The sequence below is a fragment of the Chondrus crispus genome, genomic scaffold, assembly GCF_000350225.1.
Source record: "Chondrus crispus Stackhouse genomic scaffold, scaffold_58, whole genome shotgun sequence".
Lineage (NCBI taxonomy): Eukaryota > Rhodophyta > Florideophyceae > Gigartinales > Gigartinaceae > Chondrus > Chondrus crispus.
Window position 1 is genome coordinate 100,804 of NW_005178551.1, and position 20,082 is coordinate 120,885.

Sequence of the window (20,082 nt, forward strand, 5' to 3'; positions counted from 1 at the left end):
AGTCCTGACGCTGGCCCCCCCTCCTCTTTCCTTATCGCAGATGCCCCTTGTTACAACTCTGCATCGCCCAACCTTTTCCTATACACCAGACCAAAGACCGACCAGTTGACCTGTTCTTAGTACAAATCGCTTTTCAGTAATGAATGCCTGCGTATCTCCACTCCCGCGCACAAATTAGTGCTCCCGAAACAAACCGAACGAATCGCATACCAATACCATCCCTCCGGACCGGCAGTGAGATGGGTCCGGCTCAAAGGAAGGATTGTTTTATGTCTGGATTGATCCGTCGTCGTCCCGGGCTCTGACATGTATTAGTGTCAGTGACACTATTTACGTGGTGACACTAATTTAGCGCTGACACTAAATACCGTCCCCGGTGTAGCGCCCGGCGGCGCGCACCTCGGCTCGCGCCCTGGAACGGCGCAGCCGTTCGCGGACGGCCGTCACGCGCTGGCGCTGAGTCGCAAACCCCCTGCCTCTGACATGGCGGGCACCGCTGCTCCCCTCCGCAGGCCTCCTGCCCTGCCGCATCGGGAGGCCCTGCTCGGGGGAGGAGCGGCTCGCTTGGAGTCTCACGCTCTGTAGAGCCCGTCTGGAAACAGCAGTGACGGGATAATAGTATGGGGCAGCGCACGGTGACCAGGCGGGTGCCGTGACTCGTACCATGTCACACAAAGAGTCGCAAAAAAAGCGGGTTTCATTTACTGATGACCACAGGGCATCTTCTCGCGGCAGCCTTTCCGCCAGCGCTCTGTCTTCACTCCTCCTTGTCTGCAGCTTTGGTGTCGGCGTCCTTCTTCGCTGGGTCGATCTTGTGCGTGAAGGCCCATGCGACGCCGTATGGGTCGACGACCTGTCCGAGGCGCTGGCCGTAGAACTTGTCCTCGGGCTCGAGGATGACGGTTGCGCCGGCCTCGCGCATCCGCTCGATGCAGCCATCTGCGTTGGCGAGGCCGATGGGGAGCGAGATATAGACGTAGGACGAGCCCTTTGCGGGGGCGTCACCCTCGCCCCCGGACTGGCCGTCGATGACGGGCGCGACCATGTGCATCTTAGGATTAGTGGTCCTCGACGCCGATCATCATGCCGTACGAGGTCTTGAGCACGGCTTGCAGCACGCGGCCGTCCGCGTCGTCGTACCGGCTCACCACCTTGGCGTCCAGGGCTCCCTCGTACCACTTGAGTGCGGCGGGCGCGTCCTTAACGACGACCGTGTGCAACACGACGGGGTACTCTAAATCGGGCGTCTGGACGATGGTCTTGTGGCCGTCCGGGTGGCCCGCGCGCGGTGCGGCAGGCGCGGCCCGCGCGACGGCGTTCTCTTCAGTAGCGGGCATGGCGCGTGGGTGTGGCGGCAGGGAGGGTGTGGCGGCAGGGAGGGTGTGGCAGCAGGGAGGGTGTGGCAGCAGGGAGGGTGTGGCAGCAGGGAGGGTGTGGCAGCAGGGAGGGTGGAGCACGTCGGGGAGGGTGGAGCACGTCAGGGAACGGGGATGGAGTGCGAGGTGGAGAGGAGGTGAGGTGGTAATGCAGACAGTTCTGAAGGGGAGCTCTTGTAGGCGGGGAGAGAGGTGCCCGGTGAGCGGGAAAAGGGGAGGGGTCGAGGTCGGCTTTTATAGGGCAGTGGGGAGGTGGGGGAGGCGGGGGAGGGGGGGGGAGGTGTTGCCGTTTCATATCGGCAGCGGCACTTCGGTTCGTTGATCCCATGTCTGGCATGCGTGTCGCACCGGCTGCCGTTTCAAGGGTCGGATCCAATTGCGCATGGATCGACTCTGCGGCAGATACCCTTCGAAGGGTATATTTCAAGCCGGGCAGCGATGAGAGCGCGCTTTATTGTGTGCATATATAAAAAAAGGGCCGCGTCTGCGCCCTCCTATTAGCACGCGGCACGGCGCGTGGGAGCACTGTAGGCCTGCGCTGGGCATGAGCCAATGAACACCGCCCGCGCTCGCGAGATCCCATCCCCTCCGTAACCTCCGCCCCCGTGGCCAGCCGCTTCGCACTGTCTTATTCGTCGAGAGAGTTTACAAATCACGCCGCCACACCGTAGCGATACCTTGCCACGTTCCCGCCTTACTGATTAGTAATCAGTATTGTCAACATCATCGAGTAGTGCTCTCCCATGTAAAGTTCCAACAACATGCAATACTCGTATCTTGCACTAATGAATGGGGTCACACAAAATACTCATTTACAAGCGTCTGGCGCCTCTTGGAACGACTCTGCTCAGCACGTGCAGTCAGCAACGCGCGTTTTGCACAGCGCAAATGACGAACTGCATCCTCGTTGTGGTTGTGTTGGTGCCCTTGCGTTTCACTCGAATAACACGGAAAGGATCCGTGCAGTACAGTCGACCCTTCACATTAGTGCCGCCCCGTGTAAGGACTAATAATACGGCACTAATTCGGAGCGGCACAATCAGATGGCAGAAACACTAGCCGGCCAGAACTCTGTTATTAGAGTCTGCTGTTGTTGCCTTTGACCCTGTCTCTCCTGCCTTGCTTCTAGAAAAGCTCGTTTTGCGGACCTCAAGTGCGATAAGGCATTGCTCACATCGCACTCCACACCCAGACTCTCCAAAGACCCAAACAACCTTGCTAGCACTACAGCACTCGGTACGGCCCGCCTCTCCGTAATTTCACAATCGCCTTCTGCCACACACAATCATCCATCATAGCATCACTGGCAGACTGATTCTGTAGCTCTCCACCATAATGTATTGAATCGCAAGCATCACTAATAGAAGCTTCTGCCACAAGCTCCTTAGTCTCGATCTCAATCCATTCCTCCACATCGCAGGGTGCAAAATCTTTGTTCCGAGCGTTGTAGCGGTGTTGGTCACAATTTGTTGAAGTGAAGGAAGAGAGCGTTTGATGTTTCGGATGGTTCGCTCTGAAATTTTGAACTGACGCATAACTGTGGTATTCGCATTCCCGACCTGCAGCAGATGCCCAACCTCGATTTTCTGTGCAATCGTAAGGCGCGTACGCTTCGCTTTGGCGATCTTTTCAGGAATCATGTTAGGGTCTTTGAGTGAGGTGCCATCACCAATTGAGCTGAGGCGCATGAGGAGTGGGCGATGACGACTTCGTGCATGACACGTGGCAGAACTTGTGTCTGCCGGTTTTTGCGGCACTAATTTGAGGGTGGCAATAATGAAAGCGGCACTATTGCGCGTCGCCCCCCTGTATGTCGGAAGTGTTGATCCGTTAACTGTTGGGCATCGTCGGCTGCGTCGACTTGATCTCTGTCTTGGACAGCTGTCTGACAGCAATGCAAGGTATGATAACCTGTGTTCACCGAGAAACCCCTGCATTTGAATTACAATTTGGCATTATAGAGCTTACGCCAAAAAGAAAATGAGAAATTAATTTGCAAATTTCAGCAACCCTGAATGCTGAAATGTGATACAGAAATGTAATGTGTGAAATCTGAAATAGGGCTTACGCTGCAATAAACCGGAAGGCACATGGGTATCACAGCGAGTATTACATACACACGGGTCGGCTGGGGTGGACGACGCGAGTGCCTCACCACTGCAAACATGGCTCCATGCAGACAAAAGGACTACGCCACAAGTGCGGCAAGAAAACGGTGTTCCGAATCTCGTGCCGTGCTGCAAGCCATTGCGCGACGTCGACAACGCAATCGAGCGTCTCTACCATCTTCCACCCGCCTTCTTCTCCAAGTTACCGGAGTGTACGTCCACCACCGCAGTGACTGCATACACTGCATTACTCACCGCAACCGTATCTCTACAACTGATTTTACATTCAATTTCAATACGTTTAGCGACCTGGAGTGTCTTCTGCATTTTAGATTTCGCTCAGAGCACCTCATAGAAATGATGAAGGTGATGGGATGGCCGTTGGAAAAGGCCTGCACTCGTCGCAACCGGTACTCAGTCACACCAATTCTGTCTTGCTGCGTTGTATTGAAACGGCTGGCGACACCTGCGAGGTGGACTGACATGGAGCTTTTGTTTTGCAAACATGCGCCACAGCTATCCGAGATTATTTAGGAGGCTGTTGAGCACGTCGTGCAGGAACGACAGCATCTGATTACGTCTCCCTTGGACAAAGACTTTATGGAAGAGAGATTGCCGATGTACGCAGAGGCCATTTATGCGAAAGGAAGCGCGATGGACAACTGTGTTGGCTTTATTAACGGCACAGTGCTGGCTATAGCTCGCCGGAAGGGTAATTTAGCGCAACGAGTAGTGTATAACGGCCACAAGAAGAAGCACGCGCTAAAGTACCAGGCTGTAAATACGCCTGACGGCATGATTCAGCATGTCTACGGTCCACTAGAAGGGCGCCGCCATGATTGGACCTTGTATATACGAAGCGAGCTTGCCGAAACAATTCCTTCGGTCCTAGAGGCGAACGGTGTAAGATACAGTTTATACGGTGACTCTGGATACAACCCCAGATGGTTTATGGAGGTCCCTTTTCAAGGTTCGAACCTCTCTCCAGCCCAGCGAGCTTTCAACACGTCTATGTCTGCAGTGCGCATAACCGTCGAATGGATATTGAAGGAGGTCAAGATGCACTTCGCGACCGTGGACTTCAAGCGCAAAATGAAGATCAACGAGGCACCCATTGGACTGCTTTACCTATCCTCTATGATACTGTCAAACTTTCGGAACTGCCTATATCCGAACCAGATATCCCGCTACTTCAAATGTACCCCTCTAACTCTTGAGGAATATGTTTTTCACAAAGGCGAATGATGTGTCACCGACGGAAAGTTTTGCCCAAAACGGTTTTATGGCGTTTAACAGTATCTACAGCATTAATATGGGTGTTGTAAGGCGTGCAATGGTGCTCTGGGCGGTTGAAAAGGCTTCGAGGCACTTTTTTTAAAGTTTACTTGTTTCGGTTAAATGCATCTATCATGGCCTTGAACTTTTCAAGCTCTAACTTTTGGAGCTCTACACGCTCCTCACGGCGTTCACGTCGCTCTATTTCGCGCTCTTGTCTGCGCTCATCGCGCTCTCGCCCTCGATCAGCACGGTCTTCAACTGCCTTCTCACGCTCAAAAGCAAGACGCTCACGGTCAACATCTACGCGTGCAAGATCTGCGTCTTTCAAATGCTCACCCCGAACCTGTCCATCTCCGTTTCGAGAAGTGCAGTTTGTCTCTTCTTTCGCTTTTTCGCACTACTTGAGGGCTCCTCGTCGCATACCTCTGTGGCGTTATCATCGTCATCGCTCTTGTTTTTGCGCTTCGTCGCCAAGTCAACCAAGACCTTTCCCATTCTTTCCTTGTCTTCTTCTTTCCTCCTTTGGGCTGTCTTAGCAACCTTCTTTTGCACGTCCAAGTCATCGTGTGCTTCTCTCATAGTCATCAGAAGGTCAGCTAGCTCTCCCATTTCACCCCCACCAACACCAGACAATCGTTGGTTAGCATTGTCGGCATGATCGTAGTCCATTTGTAGCCTCTTGTACCTGTCCTGCACCGCCTTCCAACTTACATTTTTGCCTTCTGTATCGAATGCCGGATTCGCTGAAATCTTCGACGCAGCCACCTCAAATAGCTTCTTTGTTTCACCAAAAGCTGCATTGTGTGCGCCCTAGATGCAGCCACCTCTCGCGCAATGACGAGATCCTGCGCAGCAGTAAAGCGAGAGCTTCTGCCAGGTTTTGCAGTTGCCTGTGAATCGGTCTCCCTCGTCTTATCTTGGATTACTTCAGCCATGTTTTTCCCGATGAGAGGATCCTGTCCCTGTCGCGCAACTGTCTTCTTCCAATTTATCCCCCGCGGAAAATAGGACAGCTGTCACATTGCTTTCCTCACATCTTTGCAGAAAGGTCTTCACTAACTGGTCACAATTCCGCATCTTTGATCACATGCTTTCTACAGATTTCTGCAATAAAGCTTTCAGTGTAGTTTTGTTTGAAGAATTCTGCTTCAAATTTTACAGAAGTATGCCTGCGTAAGCTCCCTATTACCAGCGATGTGAACCGCGGAAAATGATGAGGTCTAGTGCGAAAATTTTATGTGTGCCATTTTTCTAGAAAACGTTGTGTACTGCCGAATCATTTGTAAACCGCGTGACGCCCATCCTTACATGGTCACATTTCAGATCACGTGAGCTCCAGAGCCTCCATGAAGAGCCGAAACTTCACTCACCGATATCGTCAGAACAACCATCGGTCAAACGTATTTTGAAAGTAGTGACACGAAATGCGAAAACCCTAGAAATAACTGATCCAATTTGCTGCATTTCCATGCAGCAGTAAAAAGGGATCACTTTCGGATCTTCTGAGTACCAATTTATGTACTGTAGACTTCCGAGTACCAATTTAAGTACTGTATTAATTTACAGGAGAAGAGTACAGTAGAACAAATTAGGTTCATGCCAACTGTCACAGTACGAGGTTAAAGTTTCTCCAAAACCAAAGTTAAAGCTTCATTTTATTAAAGAATAACATACCGGAACAACCGGAAAGTTAAACGCAATCATTCTAATTGTGAATTGCACTTTCATAGTCATAAACTGCATTTTCAAATGCCTACTTTTGGGCTTATTTCGGCACAAAAGAGTCATACTCGACCCAGAAATTCTGCTCTGGATTTTTATAAAATCAGTATTTGCAATGACGAATAAAACTTCGTCATATTAACAGTGGTCATAAAAAGCGATTCCCATGTGCATTTAACACCTAAAGTTCTTCCAGGCCTATTTTGTATTCGTATTAAAATCACAATTTCGCCATTTATGAATGAAAAGCCTGTAATTTCCCAGCAGCGTAACCTAAAAACCTGAAAGCTTATATGGCTTCCATGTACTTGGTACAATTCTATCTCTATTACGGCCACGTTACGAAACGAAATAGATCCAAATGTAGTAGAACGTGCCGCGCTCGACCGGCTTCGGGTAGCGGGAGCTGCGACACGTCGTACTGTAGTTCGAGGCGTGCGAGACGCGACGAGTGCCGTGCACACGTGTAGTAAGAACCACAAAACAAGACAGAAGAGAGTCCGGTAGCTGGTTGGTAGAGGTTTCGGTAGAACGGTGTGGGTTCGACACAACGATGCCACGAAAGGCAGATCAACGTCCTCGACGTGGTAACTCGACGCCGTGCGGAGGCGACGCCGTCACGGAGGACGAATCCGGGCGCTATGCGGAGCGCTCGTCGTGCGTTACCCCTGCGGTGGAGTACTTTTCGTTGTACTCGATGTACAAAGAGGGAAGACGAAAAACGTAGTCAGGTGAAAGACTTAGGCACAAAACCAAGAGACAAATGGGTCGGCCCTCGAGATGATGCCACTGCGTTGATCGATGATCCCCTCGAGTTCTTCCCCTTCCCTACTTTATTATATCTACTACTGTAGTCCCCGTTCTTACAGTGCCAGACTGTAACGGTACGGCTACACGTGGGGCAGTAACGGTCCTGCACTTGGGCGCCACCGAGGTACGCCGGTATCATACATTAGACGGTATGATTCGAGTACAGTACGTACACGGACGCGAATTGCGCTGCCCAACTTACCGGGCGTTACGGTAATTACCTTTCGAATTGGGAATTAACCAATGCAGTCCTTGTCATACACCATCGGGTGTTCGAGTACAGTATGTACACTAGTGGACACTTGGCGATATACCACATGGCCCCCTCCTCGCCTTGAGCGCCCCGCTCAAATTTTGCAAAAAATATTTTCCGAAAAATTACGCACGGCGCGTGCGCTAAGGACTCATGTGTTCCACTTCAAAATTTGCGCAAAAATTAAGCAGGACAAATCAGCTGCGGACACGTGCGTCCTCGTTTGGCCACGGATTTTGCCAAGCGTGCATCTCGCCGTCGGAGTTCGAATATGTTGACAGCGCAGCATCTGGTGCGACCGCACGCAGCGAAGGGGTAGACGATCGGTCCGTCTCGTTTCAGTTTGTCGTCCCATGACTCGTTCTTTATTTCTCAGTGCGATTCGATCACACTCCGTTGTTCTTCTGCATAAGGTAAGCCGCGCGAGCTTCCTTTCGTTTTCCGTACCGCGGGCGGCACCGGTTGCTCCGCGCAGTCGTTCTGACTTAACAGATCGTGTTTTTCGGCGTCCTTTTTGTGACGCAGACGTACCCCGCGCAAATCCACCTCGCTCGCGATATCTCCGAACGACAACGTTGTGCGAAAGCTTGCGCCATCGCTCGCGGACAGGCCGTCTGTTCCTGTTTCGAGTGCCCTGCCTACGCTTGGGCTCGCGTCGGTAGGACCGCCTGCCGTCGTCACCACCGAGGTTCCTTCCGTCTCGTCGGGACTCCCCGTCGTTACAGTGCCATCAGGGCCTGCTCGTATGTCCCAAGATTTTTCAGGAGGCGATCCTGTCGTTTGTTCGTCGGGGAATATCGTGGACAAGCAAGGTCCTCCCATCGTGGGCTCTTCATTGGCGTCAGGCCCATCGAGGGTCTGTGCTCACGCATCGAACGTGCCGTTCGGCGTTGCGAGCCTGAAGCCGACGCGCCGGTCTGCTCTGGAGGAGTCTGGAACCGTGAACGTCACCAAGCCCGGTGGCCTTATGACGTTGCGCCGTTAGGAGTGGTACTGTGCCACGCCAAGTTAGTTATTCAGCATTCGGAAGCTGTCGCGTCCCGGGATATCCATACATAGGATCCCCCCCGAGCGAGGGCGTCTTGCGGATCGGTTCCGCAACGTCGCTGCTCGGCCGTGCCGATACTTCCGCACAATCGCTACCGAGAGCAGGATTGGCGTACGAATGGGAGGAGTTCTCTCGTGTTTCATCGGGAGACGAGGATGCGTATCACCGAGACCGAGCTGCAGGTCACTATGCCCGTCGTTAATTCTTCGTTGGAACTTGTTCTATTGTGCCCGCTGGCACTCGTGCATGGCCCTTCGGGTCTCGTGTCGCAGAATATGATGCGTTGCTAAAGCGCGTGTTGGCTTAACTAACACCATTCTGATTAGTCTTACAATAAAACAAATTGTTCTTTCGACATCGTGTTGTTCTTCGACCAACCCTGACTTAATTGTTCATCGCGCGTGGACCGTGCCACCTCAAAGAGCTTGAAACTCTCGAACGTTGCTACTGCAGCGTGCAGTTCTGGGCCCCCTCCTCAAGGGTGAGGTCCCAGTCACGCCAATCTTGACCGTGTCTTTTGGCTTTAAGGGGTTCGCGTATTGCTATGGAGGCGTTGTCGATAACGACTGACGAGTTCTTCGGGGACATGGGTACGTTTAGTCCATGTGGGTTCTGCGTATCCAGTCCATTTGACGAGAAATTCCACATTTCCCTCTCGAGTACGGTGGTCCAGGAGGCGATCCACCGTATACGTAGGTCCTTCGTGAACCTTCTGAGCAAAGTTGGCGGCAGATGCGTGAGGCACTTCGTTTGATCCTGGAGGATGTGCCTCGGCATTCGAATTTTCCGCCGTAGGCTCTGTCGCTGATTCGGCAGCGTTTGTACGAGCGCCTATCGGGGGCGGCGAAAAGACGCATCTGTCCGCGGAGACACGTTCAGTTACACCGTTCCGATCGATTGTAGAGTCCGTTTGTCCTGTCGCAGGACCTTGTACGGCCCTTCGGCAGGGGACTGCAGCTTGCCGGGTTTTGTCGCCCCGTCCGTAGAGTCTAGGAAGATAAAATCTCCAGCTCTTATCCTTGACTTGACGCGGCGTACTCGCTTGTCAAAGTCTCGTTTATAATGCGCTTGCGTTTGTTGCAGGCTTTTGTATGCCTTTTGGATAGACACGTCCAAACGTTTTCTGAAATCGTCGCGAGCGGTCGCGTCCGGAGTAGAACGTCGTCGCACCGAGTGATGCAAAGAGAACTCTGGCGGAGGTCGCGTTAACACTAAATCGAAAGGGGTTGTCCTTGTAGATCTGTGCAGGTGACAGTTGTAAGCGTACGTTAACGCTCCGGCGTAAACATCCCAGTCGTTCTGGTGCTCGTTCACGTAATTTCGTAGCATAGCCACGATAGTACGGTTGTACCGCTCGGTCTGTCCGTTTGTTTGTGGATGGTAAGCTGAGGTAAAGAGGTTTGTTACCCCAAGAACTTCACACACGGACCGGAAGAATCGGGCAGAGAATTGCGGACCGTTGTCCGACAGTAGTGTTTTTGGCACTCCGTATTTGAATACCCAGGCCTCGCAAAAGGCAACGGCCACGACATAGGCGGTGACGCTTCGTAACGCAACGACCTGCGTAAGTTTCGTGAAACGATCCGTAATCACAAGAAGGTATTTGCGTCTCTTCTTGGATTTCGGTAGAGGTCCAAGTATATCAAAACCGATGGACTCTAGCGGTGCCGTTGCCAGAAACAGCTTAAGGCGGTTGAGCCTCTTACGTAACCGAACGCGGTTCTTCGCGCAATGTCGACAGTTCCGTACTGTCGCCGCGACGTCTACAGCCATGTGTGGCCAGTAGTACGTTCGTCTTAGGATGTAGTACATCCTGTTCTGTCCTGGATGTCCTGCGACAACGGGGTCGTGCGTTAGCGATAAGATCCCAGCTCTTAACGTTTTAGGTACAACGATTTGCACGATATCACGTTCGTACGGTGCTTGCGCTTGAGCAGCCCGTCCGTATCCTCGAAAAAGTGCGAGTCGCGTTTTCTGTCCTGTCGAGACAGAACCGTCTGACAAAAGTCATCAGCTCGTTGTTCTTCAGCCAGCTCGTCGAAGGAGAGAGGAGCGGGCAGTGCATCGTTTGGGCGGTTGTTCGACAGCGCCTCCTGGTCGTCAGGAAGGCCGAAGTCATCGAGTTCTACGTCGTCCATCTCGTCGGACTCGTCGTCCTCGTGCGGCCAAACGACTGGTTCCGTAGCGTCACGGGGAGCTCCGTTCGTAGAGAGTGCTCCAGTGCTCGTCATAACGAAAACCGTTTCCGTTTCGTGATCACACTTCGGAGTGCATCGATGCTCCGTTAATTCATTCGAAACATCCTGAACCGTCGTCAAAAGGGAGACGTCACTGTCGAAGGTCGGTACTTCGTCGTCAATCTCGGGTTGGTTTCCCCTATTTGGGGCAACCAATCGTGAGAGCGCGTCCGAAACTTGGTGCACTCGTCCCGGGCGATATTCGATCGTGAAGTCGAATTCAGCTAGGCGAAGTCTCCATCTTGTTAGTCTCCCAGGGGACTCCGTTAACGTCATGAGCCATCGTAGGGCGTCATGATCGGTTCGAACCGTAAAGTGCGTACCTTCGATATACGGCCGCAACGATGTGATTGCCCACACAACAGCGTAACATTCGCGCTCGGTAGCGGAATAGTTTCGTTCGCTTTCGTTAAGGGCATAAGACCAGTAGCCGACTGGATGCCAACTACCAGGATCGTCCTGTTGTTGTAGAAGCGTACAGCCGAGCTGGTAAGCGGAGGCATCAGTATCGATGACGTATGGCTTACCCAACCGCGGCAAAGCCAACACGGGGGGCCAGACCATTCTATTTTTCAGCTCTTCGAATGCCTTCACTTGGGCATCTGTTGGGCTATCCCAATCCACGTCTGCGTTGTTACGCGTCATTTCCGTCAAAGGTTTTGCAACTTTCGAAAATCCCTGAACGAAACGTCGATACACGTTGCAGGCTCCCAAGAAGGAACGGACCTGAGTGATGGTTCGAGGGAACTCGGCAGACGCGAATGCAGACGCCGCATCCTCGGCGACTTGTAGCTTGCCGGGAGTTATAACGTGCCCAGGGTATCGTACCTTACGTTGGAAGAAGGCGCACTTCTTTAGCTTCAGCGAGATTCCCGCTGATCGTAGCAGCGAAAGGACGGTATCGAGGTGCTGTACGTGCTGTTCCATGGTACGAGAGAACACGATTACATCGTCAAGGTAAACAAGGCAAATTTGCCAACGTACGCCGGACAGTATGATGTCTAGCGCTCTCTGAAACGTCGCCGGGGCGTTCCGTAGGCCGAATGGCATCCGTAAATATCGGAACGTACCGAGATAGCTCGTAAACGTAGTCTTGTCACGATCTTCTGGAGCAACCGAGATTTGCCAATATCCCGAGTTGCAGTCCAATGTGGAAAAGATCTTAGCGTCTCCAGGGGAGTCGATACAATCGTCCATGCACGGTAGGGGATAAACGTCCCCTAACGTTTTCGTGTTCAGGCGTCTGTAGTCGACGCAGAAACGAAGTGACCCGTCCTTCTTTGGGACGAGTACTACGGGAGAAGCCCACTCAGAGGTCGCGGGTTCGATAACCCCAGCATTGAGCATCTTCTCAATTTCTTCTGCGACCTTCGTACGCATCGCCGGTCCTTGGCGATACGGCATTGAACGTAGGGGTTTTGTACCCTTCTCGAGCTCAATGCGATGTTCTGTCGCCGAGATGGTACCAAGATTGCCATCCCACATCGACGAGTGCTTCCGTAGCACAGCCATAATTTCGGCTCGTAAGGGTTCGTCCGTAATGTGGCTGAGACTAACCTGAGATTCCCAGTCTTCTGGAACCTTCTCCTTTGTAGAACAGCTATGTTCTTCCGCAGGGTCCGATGCCCCTTCGTAGTTCCTCTCTAGTTGAGATTGTCTCTGGGATTGCCGAGATATTGAGAACTCGGCCCATTTCCTCAGCGACTGGTCGATCTGGCGTAAGGATAGTGACAGGGTTGCGCTTTGCATACCCAATGATGGTATTCTTAGGAAGCCTCCGTGGCTTTCGGGAGAAGTTCGCAACGATGACTTCAAACGGACGGTTGGGAAGTACATCCGCCACCCCGTTCGTTAGCCGTACACCATGACGGTGTTGCAAGGAAGGCTTAGGGTCAAGAAATACAAGTCCTAAACCCTTCGTAGTGACCCGCACTCCGAGTTGTGACATAGCCGGGATCGAAATCCATTTGGCCAGACGGATGGGTTGGGCGTCAGTTTCACGACTGTTTTCGTTCCGTGTACGTCGCGATGGCTTGGTACTCGTGTCGCCGTTAATAGAAGCGACGCCTTTTGCGTCTATAATGGCGACGCGGTGTCCACGACGAAATTCAAGGCATTGCTTGTCGATGTCAATTCGTTTGACGTGCGCGTCAATGAAAGACGTCCCTAGGAGGACTTCTACAGCGGGAGAATCGGCTACCACGAAGGGTAGTCGATACGTGACGTTACCGAGTCGTACAGCGAGACGGACGACTGCGGTAAGCTTCAGCGGGGTTGAATCTGCTCCTGCCGATCTTGGCAACGAGGCGTTCGGTACTTGATACGTTCGCCAGTTCGGAGGGAGACAGTCCCTACGCACGAGATTGTATCCTGAACAGGTATCAATCGCAATTCGATACGGCTTTAAGGCGTTGGTGGCGGTACCAATCGAACCGTAGACAGTATACAGCTTCGAAGCTTCGAGGAAAGCAAGCACACCACGCCGTCTACGACTCGGGGATCCCCCTTCGCGAAGTAATCACCTGGACGAGACCGTTGTCGTCTGGTTTTTCTCTTCTCTTGGCGCCTTGCCGCTCTCCATCTCCGTCGAGATTGTTTGTCCATGACAGAATCCGTTTGCGCCCCGGCCCAATCTTTGGAAGGACCTGGTTCGCCAGGTCGCGGAGTTCCATCGGTCCCGATGTACCCCTCGTCGGGTTGCACGGCGGCTAGCGGCGCAGAGTTATCAGGGTTGATATCGCGGGAATTCTGAACGGCTTCACCTCCCTGCTCGTCGGGCTTTTCGCGGTGCCTGTCGTCTTGGTGCACGTTTGGAGATAAGGAAACAGGTGAATCTTGCAACGTTGCAAACGAGACCACCTTTACTCTTTTCCCAAAGAACTACTCTCATCGGAAGTATCTGGGCGACTTGAGATATTCCTATTCGGGGGATTCTCTTGTTCCACTCGTGCGGTTTCGAGCCGCCCTCCGTCTAAACGCGCCACGTCGGCTGGCACGAGCATTATCGGTTCTTCATTCGCGCGTGTCGCGAAGTCAGAGGTGACGAGATCGCGCAGGTACATCATTGCTCCTTGCACGTCGTTCTGCGTAGGACGACGCACTTCAAGATTTGTTTGCCCACCACGACGGGGGTAATGCGTATCGGACGAATGATAGCCTTGATCGGGTCTTCGGAGGACTGTTTTGCTTGTTTCACGGAAACCAACTTGTCGCTGACGGCCTCTGTTACCCGCTTGACGGAAGCGGTCGTCTGGGAGCTGCCTGAGCAGGTTCCGCATATGAGGCCTCGTCTCCAGCTGATACTCGTAGTTACGGTATGCGGAGTAGAGTTGCTGCTCTTTCGTCAGAAAGGGGCACGTGTAGAGGGTGTGCCCCACGATGCGGCAGAGCCAGCAACGATGGTACGGGGAATTGGGCGGCACGATCGATTGTGCCAGCCTCACCTGTTCCTTCGTTAGAGTGGAAACGTGAGAAAGAATAAAACTCTCGATGCGCTTCGGGATATCCACTTCCGTTGTGCTTGTCGGATCTTCCGCCGACCTGGCGGTGTTAAACGTATTGGAACTTGTCGATTCGGCGACAACTCGTCCGGGCATGATTAATACGGGATCAAACTGTGCGCCCGGTGGCGCATCGAGTAAGCCAGCATTCCCAGCCACGAGATTGCTTGGGGCTTCGTGTCCTGTGAGATACAACGTCGAGCCAGAAGATGAAGGCGCCCTCTGTGGGCGTACTCGAGGCGTCCGTTGCGCGTTCGCTCCGATGTCGGGTAAAGCTTTTCCCGAACGGGCTCGGTAGGTATTACCCTCCGCGAGCGCGATGCGGCGAACAGCGGCAAGGTCGTTTCGTTCGCCAAACGGAAGGCGATAAACGGTCTCGGTTACTACATCCCTCGTTTCCACAGCCAATCCGCGGATGAAGTAGTTCACGAGCGCGGCGTCGGAGAACACGGCGGTACAGGAGTACGCGAGATATTCGAGTCGATCTGCGTAGACGTTTTCGTTTTCATGCGGAAGTTGACGAATCGTAGCGACCTTTTCGTACGCATCGTTGAGAACGTCGTCCGTAAGATAACGGCGGATCAGCAGGTTTACTAACCCGGGCCACAAAATTGACCCAGCGCTCCGTAGCGCACCGGATCGTAACGCTGTCATCGTGTAAGAAGTGTACAGGCGTTCCGCGTCACGCTCCAAGAAATGAGCGATGACTCGTACAGCTACGCCCTCGTTGAGGCGCTGTGCGTTAAAGGTGATGCTGATGTCCTTGAGAAAAGACAGCAGCGTTATCGGGGAGGAGCCATCGAAGGTCTTCATCGTAGGCCGTAGGCCTTGGCAGCGCATCACGCATTTGCCAATTCGTCCGGCATCGTTCTCCGAGACGAGAATAGAAGTATCGTCGAGACGATAGAGTCGATAGTCGACAACGTGGCTGAACTCTTTAAGTAAGGTCTTCGTAGGCTCGATCCCAGGCTCAAGAGGTCCTAGATGACCGAAGGGCGTCACAGCGAGTGGCGGTGAAGGCGTTTCCGGTCGGTATGGAATCTTGTGGGACACAAACGGAGGGCCTGTGGCCCGTGCTTCACGAGCGTGAGCTTCACGACCAAGCCCATTCCGTTCCAGACGATCGGAACCTGTAGGAAGAGGGTCAAAAGGGCGCAACAAAACAGGACTCGATCGAGACACGTCGCGAGCGTTCGCGGACGTTGAGGATATATCCGATCCTCTCTCTCGCAGCCGATTCGCGCGGCTTCGTTGCTGATTCACTTGAGCGGCTAGGCGCGAGAACGCGCCCATCTGCTCTGCGGTCAGGTCAGTTGACCTATCGGGGATAAGGCTCTCGCAAATGACGAGTCGAGATTCGATCGTATCGACGTGAGCTCGGAGGCTCTCAAGTTCTTGCGTGAAAGATTGGTATCGACCCAACATTAGGTCACGGAGATTGTCTCGGCAATGCTCGTAGACATCATCATAGACGTCGCTACGGAGCGCTTCCCGTATATCCTCGAGGTTTCGAAGCATCCTTTCGTACGAATCCATGTCGGGAGGACCTTGCGTTGAGCGAAAGTCGGAAGCATGTTCAACGACTCCGCTCGGTTCAACCGGCGGTGGGATCGGAGCGGACGATTCCGCGGCTTCGGAACCAGCGAGGGAACGATGAGGGGAACTCATATCGACGAGGCGACGGTTGCCAACGATATTGCTTTGCGCAGCAAACGTAGCGTGCGCTCACACTTCTAGGTCGAGAGACCACTGTAGTAAAACGTGCCGCGCTCGACCGGCTTCGGGTAGCGGGAGCTGCGACACGTCGTACTGTAGTTCGAGGCGTGCGAGACGCGACGAGTGCCGTGCACACGTGTAGTAAGAACCACAAAACAAGACAGAAGAGAGTTCGGTAGCGACGTCTCCGACGGCGTCTACGCCCGCTGTATGGAGGAGTTGCGCTCCCTCCGCGAAGGAAGGTTCGAGCGCGTAACTCAGTTCTTGGAGAACCTGCGCGCGCTCGTCGACCAGCTACACGCCCGTTTGGCGCTGGTCGAGGACGCGCGCATCGATTCCCCGCCGTAGAGGTTGCGGGTCGACCCGCGAGTGCAAACTCTGGGGTTCGACGAGACCCGCAACCCTTCTCATCTGCCGAACAGATGGGAGCGTTCGCGCACATGGAGGCGGAACTTAACTCAACGCGGCGCTGTGCCCGTGAGATGGAACAGACCTCGGCCGAGAGGCCGCCCGGAGCCCTCTCGAGTGGGCCCGGTGCCACTGTTCCTCCGGGCGCGTCCGGATCGCAAGAGTGGCCCCCGGCTGGTGCCGTCACCAGCCGGAGGGTGGAGGACATCAAGCCGACGGCGGACGCGAACTTCGCGTCCGAGACTTTAGCCCTACCGCACGTCCCCAGAAGCATGCGGCAGTCACGACGGGTACCGACCGAACTCGACCAGGGCCGTGGAGGAGTCGCCCGCGGATCAGGGGAACCGATTCTCCCCTTCGATCCTCGCTGGGGCGGCTACCAGCCGGCGGATCTTACCGCGCATCCCGGCCCCGTCGACGTCCGAACATTGCCCGTCACTCCGTTCGGAACGTTGGGTCCCGCCGAACCCGGGGTCGAGCCCGTCCACACCATGACACAGGAGTTCAGCGCCGTCGCGAACTACCGGATGTATCGGTTGGACAACACCTCGAGGCTCGTTACCTCGGGTGACGCGGGACGGATCGCCAAGTACGTCCAACGCTGCCGTGGGCTCCGCCCCACGATGAAGAGCTTCGACGGTACTGATGCGATTCAGTTGCTCCCGTTCCTGAAGGATATCCGGATAACCTTCAATGCCCAGCACCTGACCGAGGGTGTGGCAATCGGCGTCTTCGCTCACTTCCTCGAGCGGGACGCGGAGCGGTTGTATACGAGTTACACCATGCGCGGCCTCCGCGCCGGCCAGCTCCACGACGATACGAGCTGGCCTGGTCTCGTCAACCAATTTATCAAACGCTACCTAACCAAAGACGTCTTAGGGGAAGCGTTTGATGCTGTCGCGTCGGCGCGACAGCTTCCTCACGAAACCGAGAACACGTTCGCGGACCGGCTGGAATCCGCCACGTTCCGATGCACGGCCGTGTTCTCAGAACAAGCCCTCGCGCACTACTTCGTGCGCGGGTTGTCCACTGCGACCCGGGCCGCAGTGGCAGAGACGATGCAAAGGTTGCCCGGAAAACAGAAGACCGAACTCTCAACGATTCGCCGTATCGCAACGGCTGAGAGAACAACCTATCGCGCCCGCCGCGGATTGCCGCTGCCAGATCCAAACAGGCACCGAAGGGAGTCCGAACTTGGAGGTCGCACGGAACAAGTTTGCCGGCGACCGCCCTCCACATTGGAGAAGATGAGTGGCAGGCCGACCCTGTCCTGATTACGCAAGGCTTCGACCGCGCAGGAGGCTGACCTCCAACGACAGTTTCCACGAGATCGACCGGAAGCTACGCGACTGCGTTCGCGCGAACGCCAGAAGCCACGGGTGGTCCGAACCACAACATGGCAGAGCTGGATATCTCTCGTCGAGAAGGAGATCGCGTGCCGCCTTACGTGCCTCGACTCACCGACGAAGAGGCACGTCACGCGGCGACGTTCGCGTCGAACGATGGCAGCACATAAGTTTGTTGGCAATGCCGGACGTATGGCCACGCCATGTACGCGTGCCCGTTCCTGTCGCCTGAACAACGTCAGTTCACGGCATACAGGAACTACCGCTATCAGATGGAGACGCGCCCCGGGATGCGCAATCTCATCCAGCAGTCTACGCGGGAAGACCGAGGCCCGCAGCGAGGAGACCCGAACCGATCGGGTGGGGGCGTCCGTTTCGCCCCTCGCAAAGGCGGGTATCGACACCCGGGAACCGATCAAAGGGATCGGCGTGACCCTCGTCGGATGGATACGCGGTATCCCCGTCGAGATGGAAGAGGCGACCCGGGCCGTACCCAGTTGCCCCAAGGGGTACAGAACGCCATCATGTACCTCCAAGATTGGGTTGGGGATCCGAACCCCCAGCCCACGGAAGGAGGCGCAGGAGAACCGGGTCTCGCCGCCCCTCAAATATTGCAACGGCCGGACGTTGCAATTCAAGGTGGCGAAGCATCCAATTACTTCGTAGAGGATGCCCAGCCAAAGTGGAGGAACGACATGCACCAGCACGGCCAGGGACCTGTTGACGCGCTAGCTAACGATAGCAGGGCGGGTAGCTCCGACAGCTCGGGTAGTTCGAAAAACCCGTAAAGACGGTTACGTTCGCGCGGTCGCGTGAGCCGTCTTGTACCACCAACTTGGACCCGTTACGATTCAACCCCGGCGGAGGAGGAGAATGTTTGCCGATAATATTCCTCTCGACTCCGCACGAGCGCACCGAGACTTCCGTAAGTCAGGTGCAGGAGGACAAAGGCGCCGAGGCCACCGAGAGCCCGGCACGCCTAGAGGAAGAAGGCACCGTGGCCACCGTGAGCCACATGCCAAATAAGGAGCGCATCGAACGCGCAGGCAGCCCGACCCACGTGTGTCTGGGGCCGCCAGAAGAAATCAGGTCGCGTACGGACGCGACTTGTCGCGAGGACGTCACCGACCGACGGACGCCCCGCAACCGAGGCAGAAGACCACAGAAGAGAAGCCGGAACCGACGTCGGCGGCCCAAGCGGAACGACCTGGCCGAGCCGTCGTCAACGAAGGTAGTCGACGGTGTCATCTGCTTGATGACATCGAAGATATACAACGTCCTCGGCTTGATTGCAACCGAGGGGAACGCGTTCAAGCCTCATACCATTGCAGTCGATACCTGCTCGGGGTATAACTTGGTGAGGAAGGCCGACCTTCCTCCCGATTGGACGCCCTACGTCGTCCGCGACGCACGCCTGCCACGGTTGGCAGGCGCGAACAGTAACCCGCTCAAGCTGACTGCGGTCGTGCAGCTGGCCGTCCGACTGCGGAACACGACGTTCCGCATTCCGTTCGTGGTCGCCGACCAGCTCGCGGTGCCCGTCCTCCTGGGCACGGCGTTTATCGATGCGCACGTTCGAAGTATCGAAATCGATGCGCAGAGGCTCGAGCTCCGACAAGGTGGCTCCGTCGCCATTGTCGATGGGAAGGGGGAGCCGTCTCCCCCAACCCAGCGCCACGGTCGCCAGTCAAGTCGGGCCGACGTACGCGAAGAAGCCCCACAGCCGATCCGTGTCGCCCAATGGGTCACGATCCCCGCGATGTCGCAAGCACGGATACGCGTCACTACCGCGGGGAGCGGCCTCGTTTTCTTGGAACCCAAGCCGTCACTCCAACGTCGACACGGAGTGAGGCTCACGAACGATGTAGCCGAGGTCTTACCGAACCAGACCTTCGACGTGATCGTGGCAAATTTTTGGCGCCAAGCGAGGCGGCTCCCGAAGCGCACCATCGTCGGTTACGCGAAGCGCAATCCGCTGGCGATCCTGACGCTCGAGCGCCGAGTCGGGGCGGAGATCGCACACGCGCTGCATCTCACCGACTTGGACGTGCAAGCCGGGAGAGGGGGAGCCGGCCGACCAAGCTCCCCGGAAAATAAGACCGCCGAGGGAAGTCACGTCGGCCCCGGCGATCAGCCGGCGGGGTGCCCATCATCGACGGAAGGCACGGCGCGAGTCACAAATAAGGATCCCGAAAATTCGGCGGAGAATTGCGAAAAAGAAATGGACTTGTCATACATCGACGATGAGAAGCTCCGCGCACAGGTACTCGACATACTCCG

General features: G+C 54.9%; 1 protein-coding gene; it reads right to left on the minus strand.

Moving 5' to 3' along the window:
* Window positions 1–667: 667 nt before the first annotated feature.
* On the minus strand, window positions 668–1,713 carry CHC_T00006974001 (hypothetical protein). XM_005710336.1 is given in 2 exon segments: window positions 668–1,323; window positions 1,324–1,713. The coding sequence occupies 1 exon segment, from the start codon at window positions 1,711–1,713 to the stop codon at window positions 1,324–1,326; it is 390 nt and encodes a 129-aa protein (XP_005710393.1). The 3' UTR covers window positions 668–1,323.
* Window positions 1,714–20,082: the final 18,369 nt, after the last annotated feature.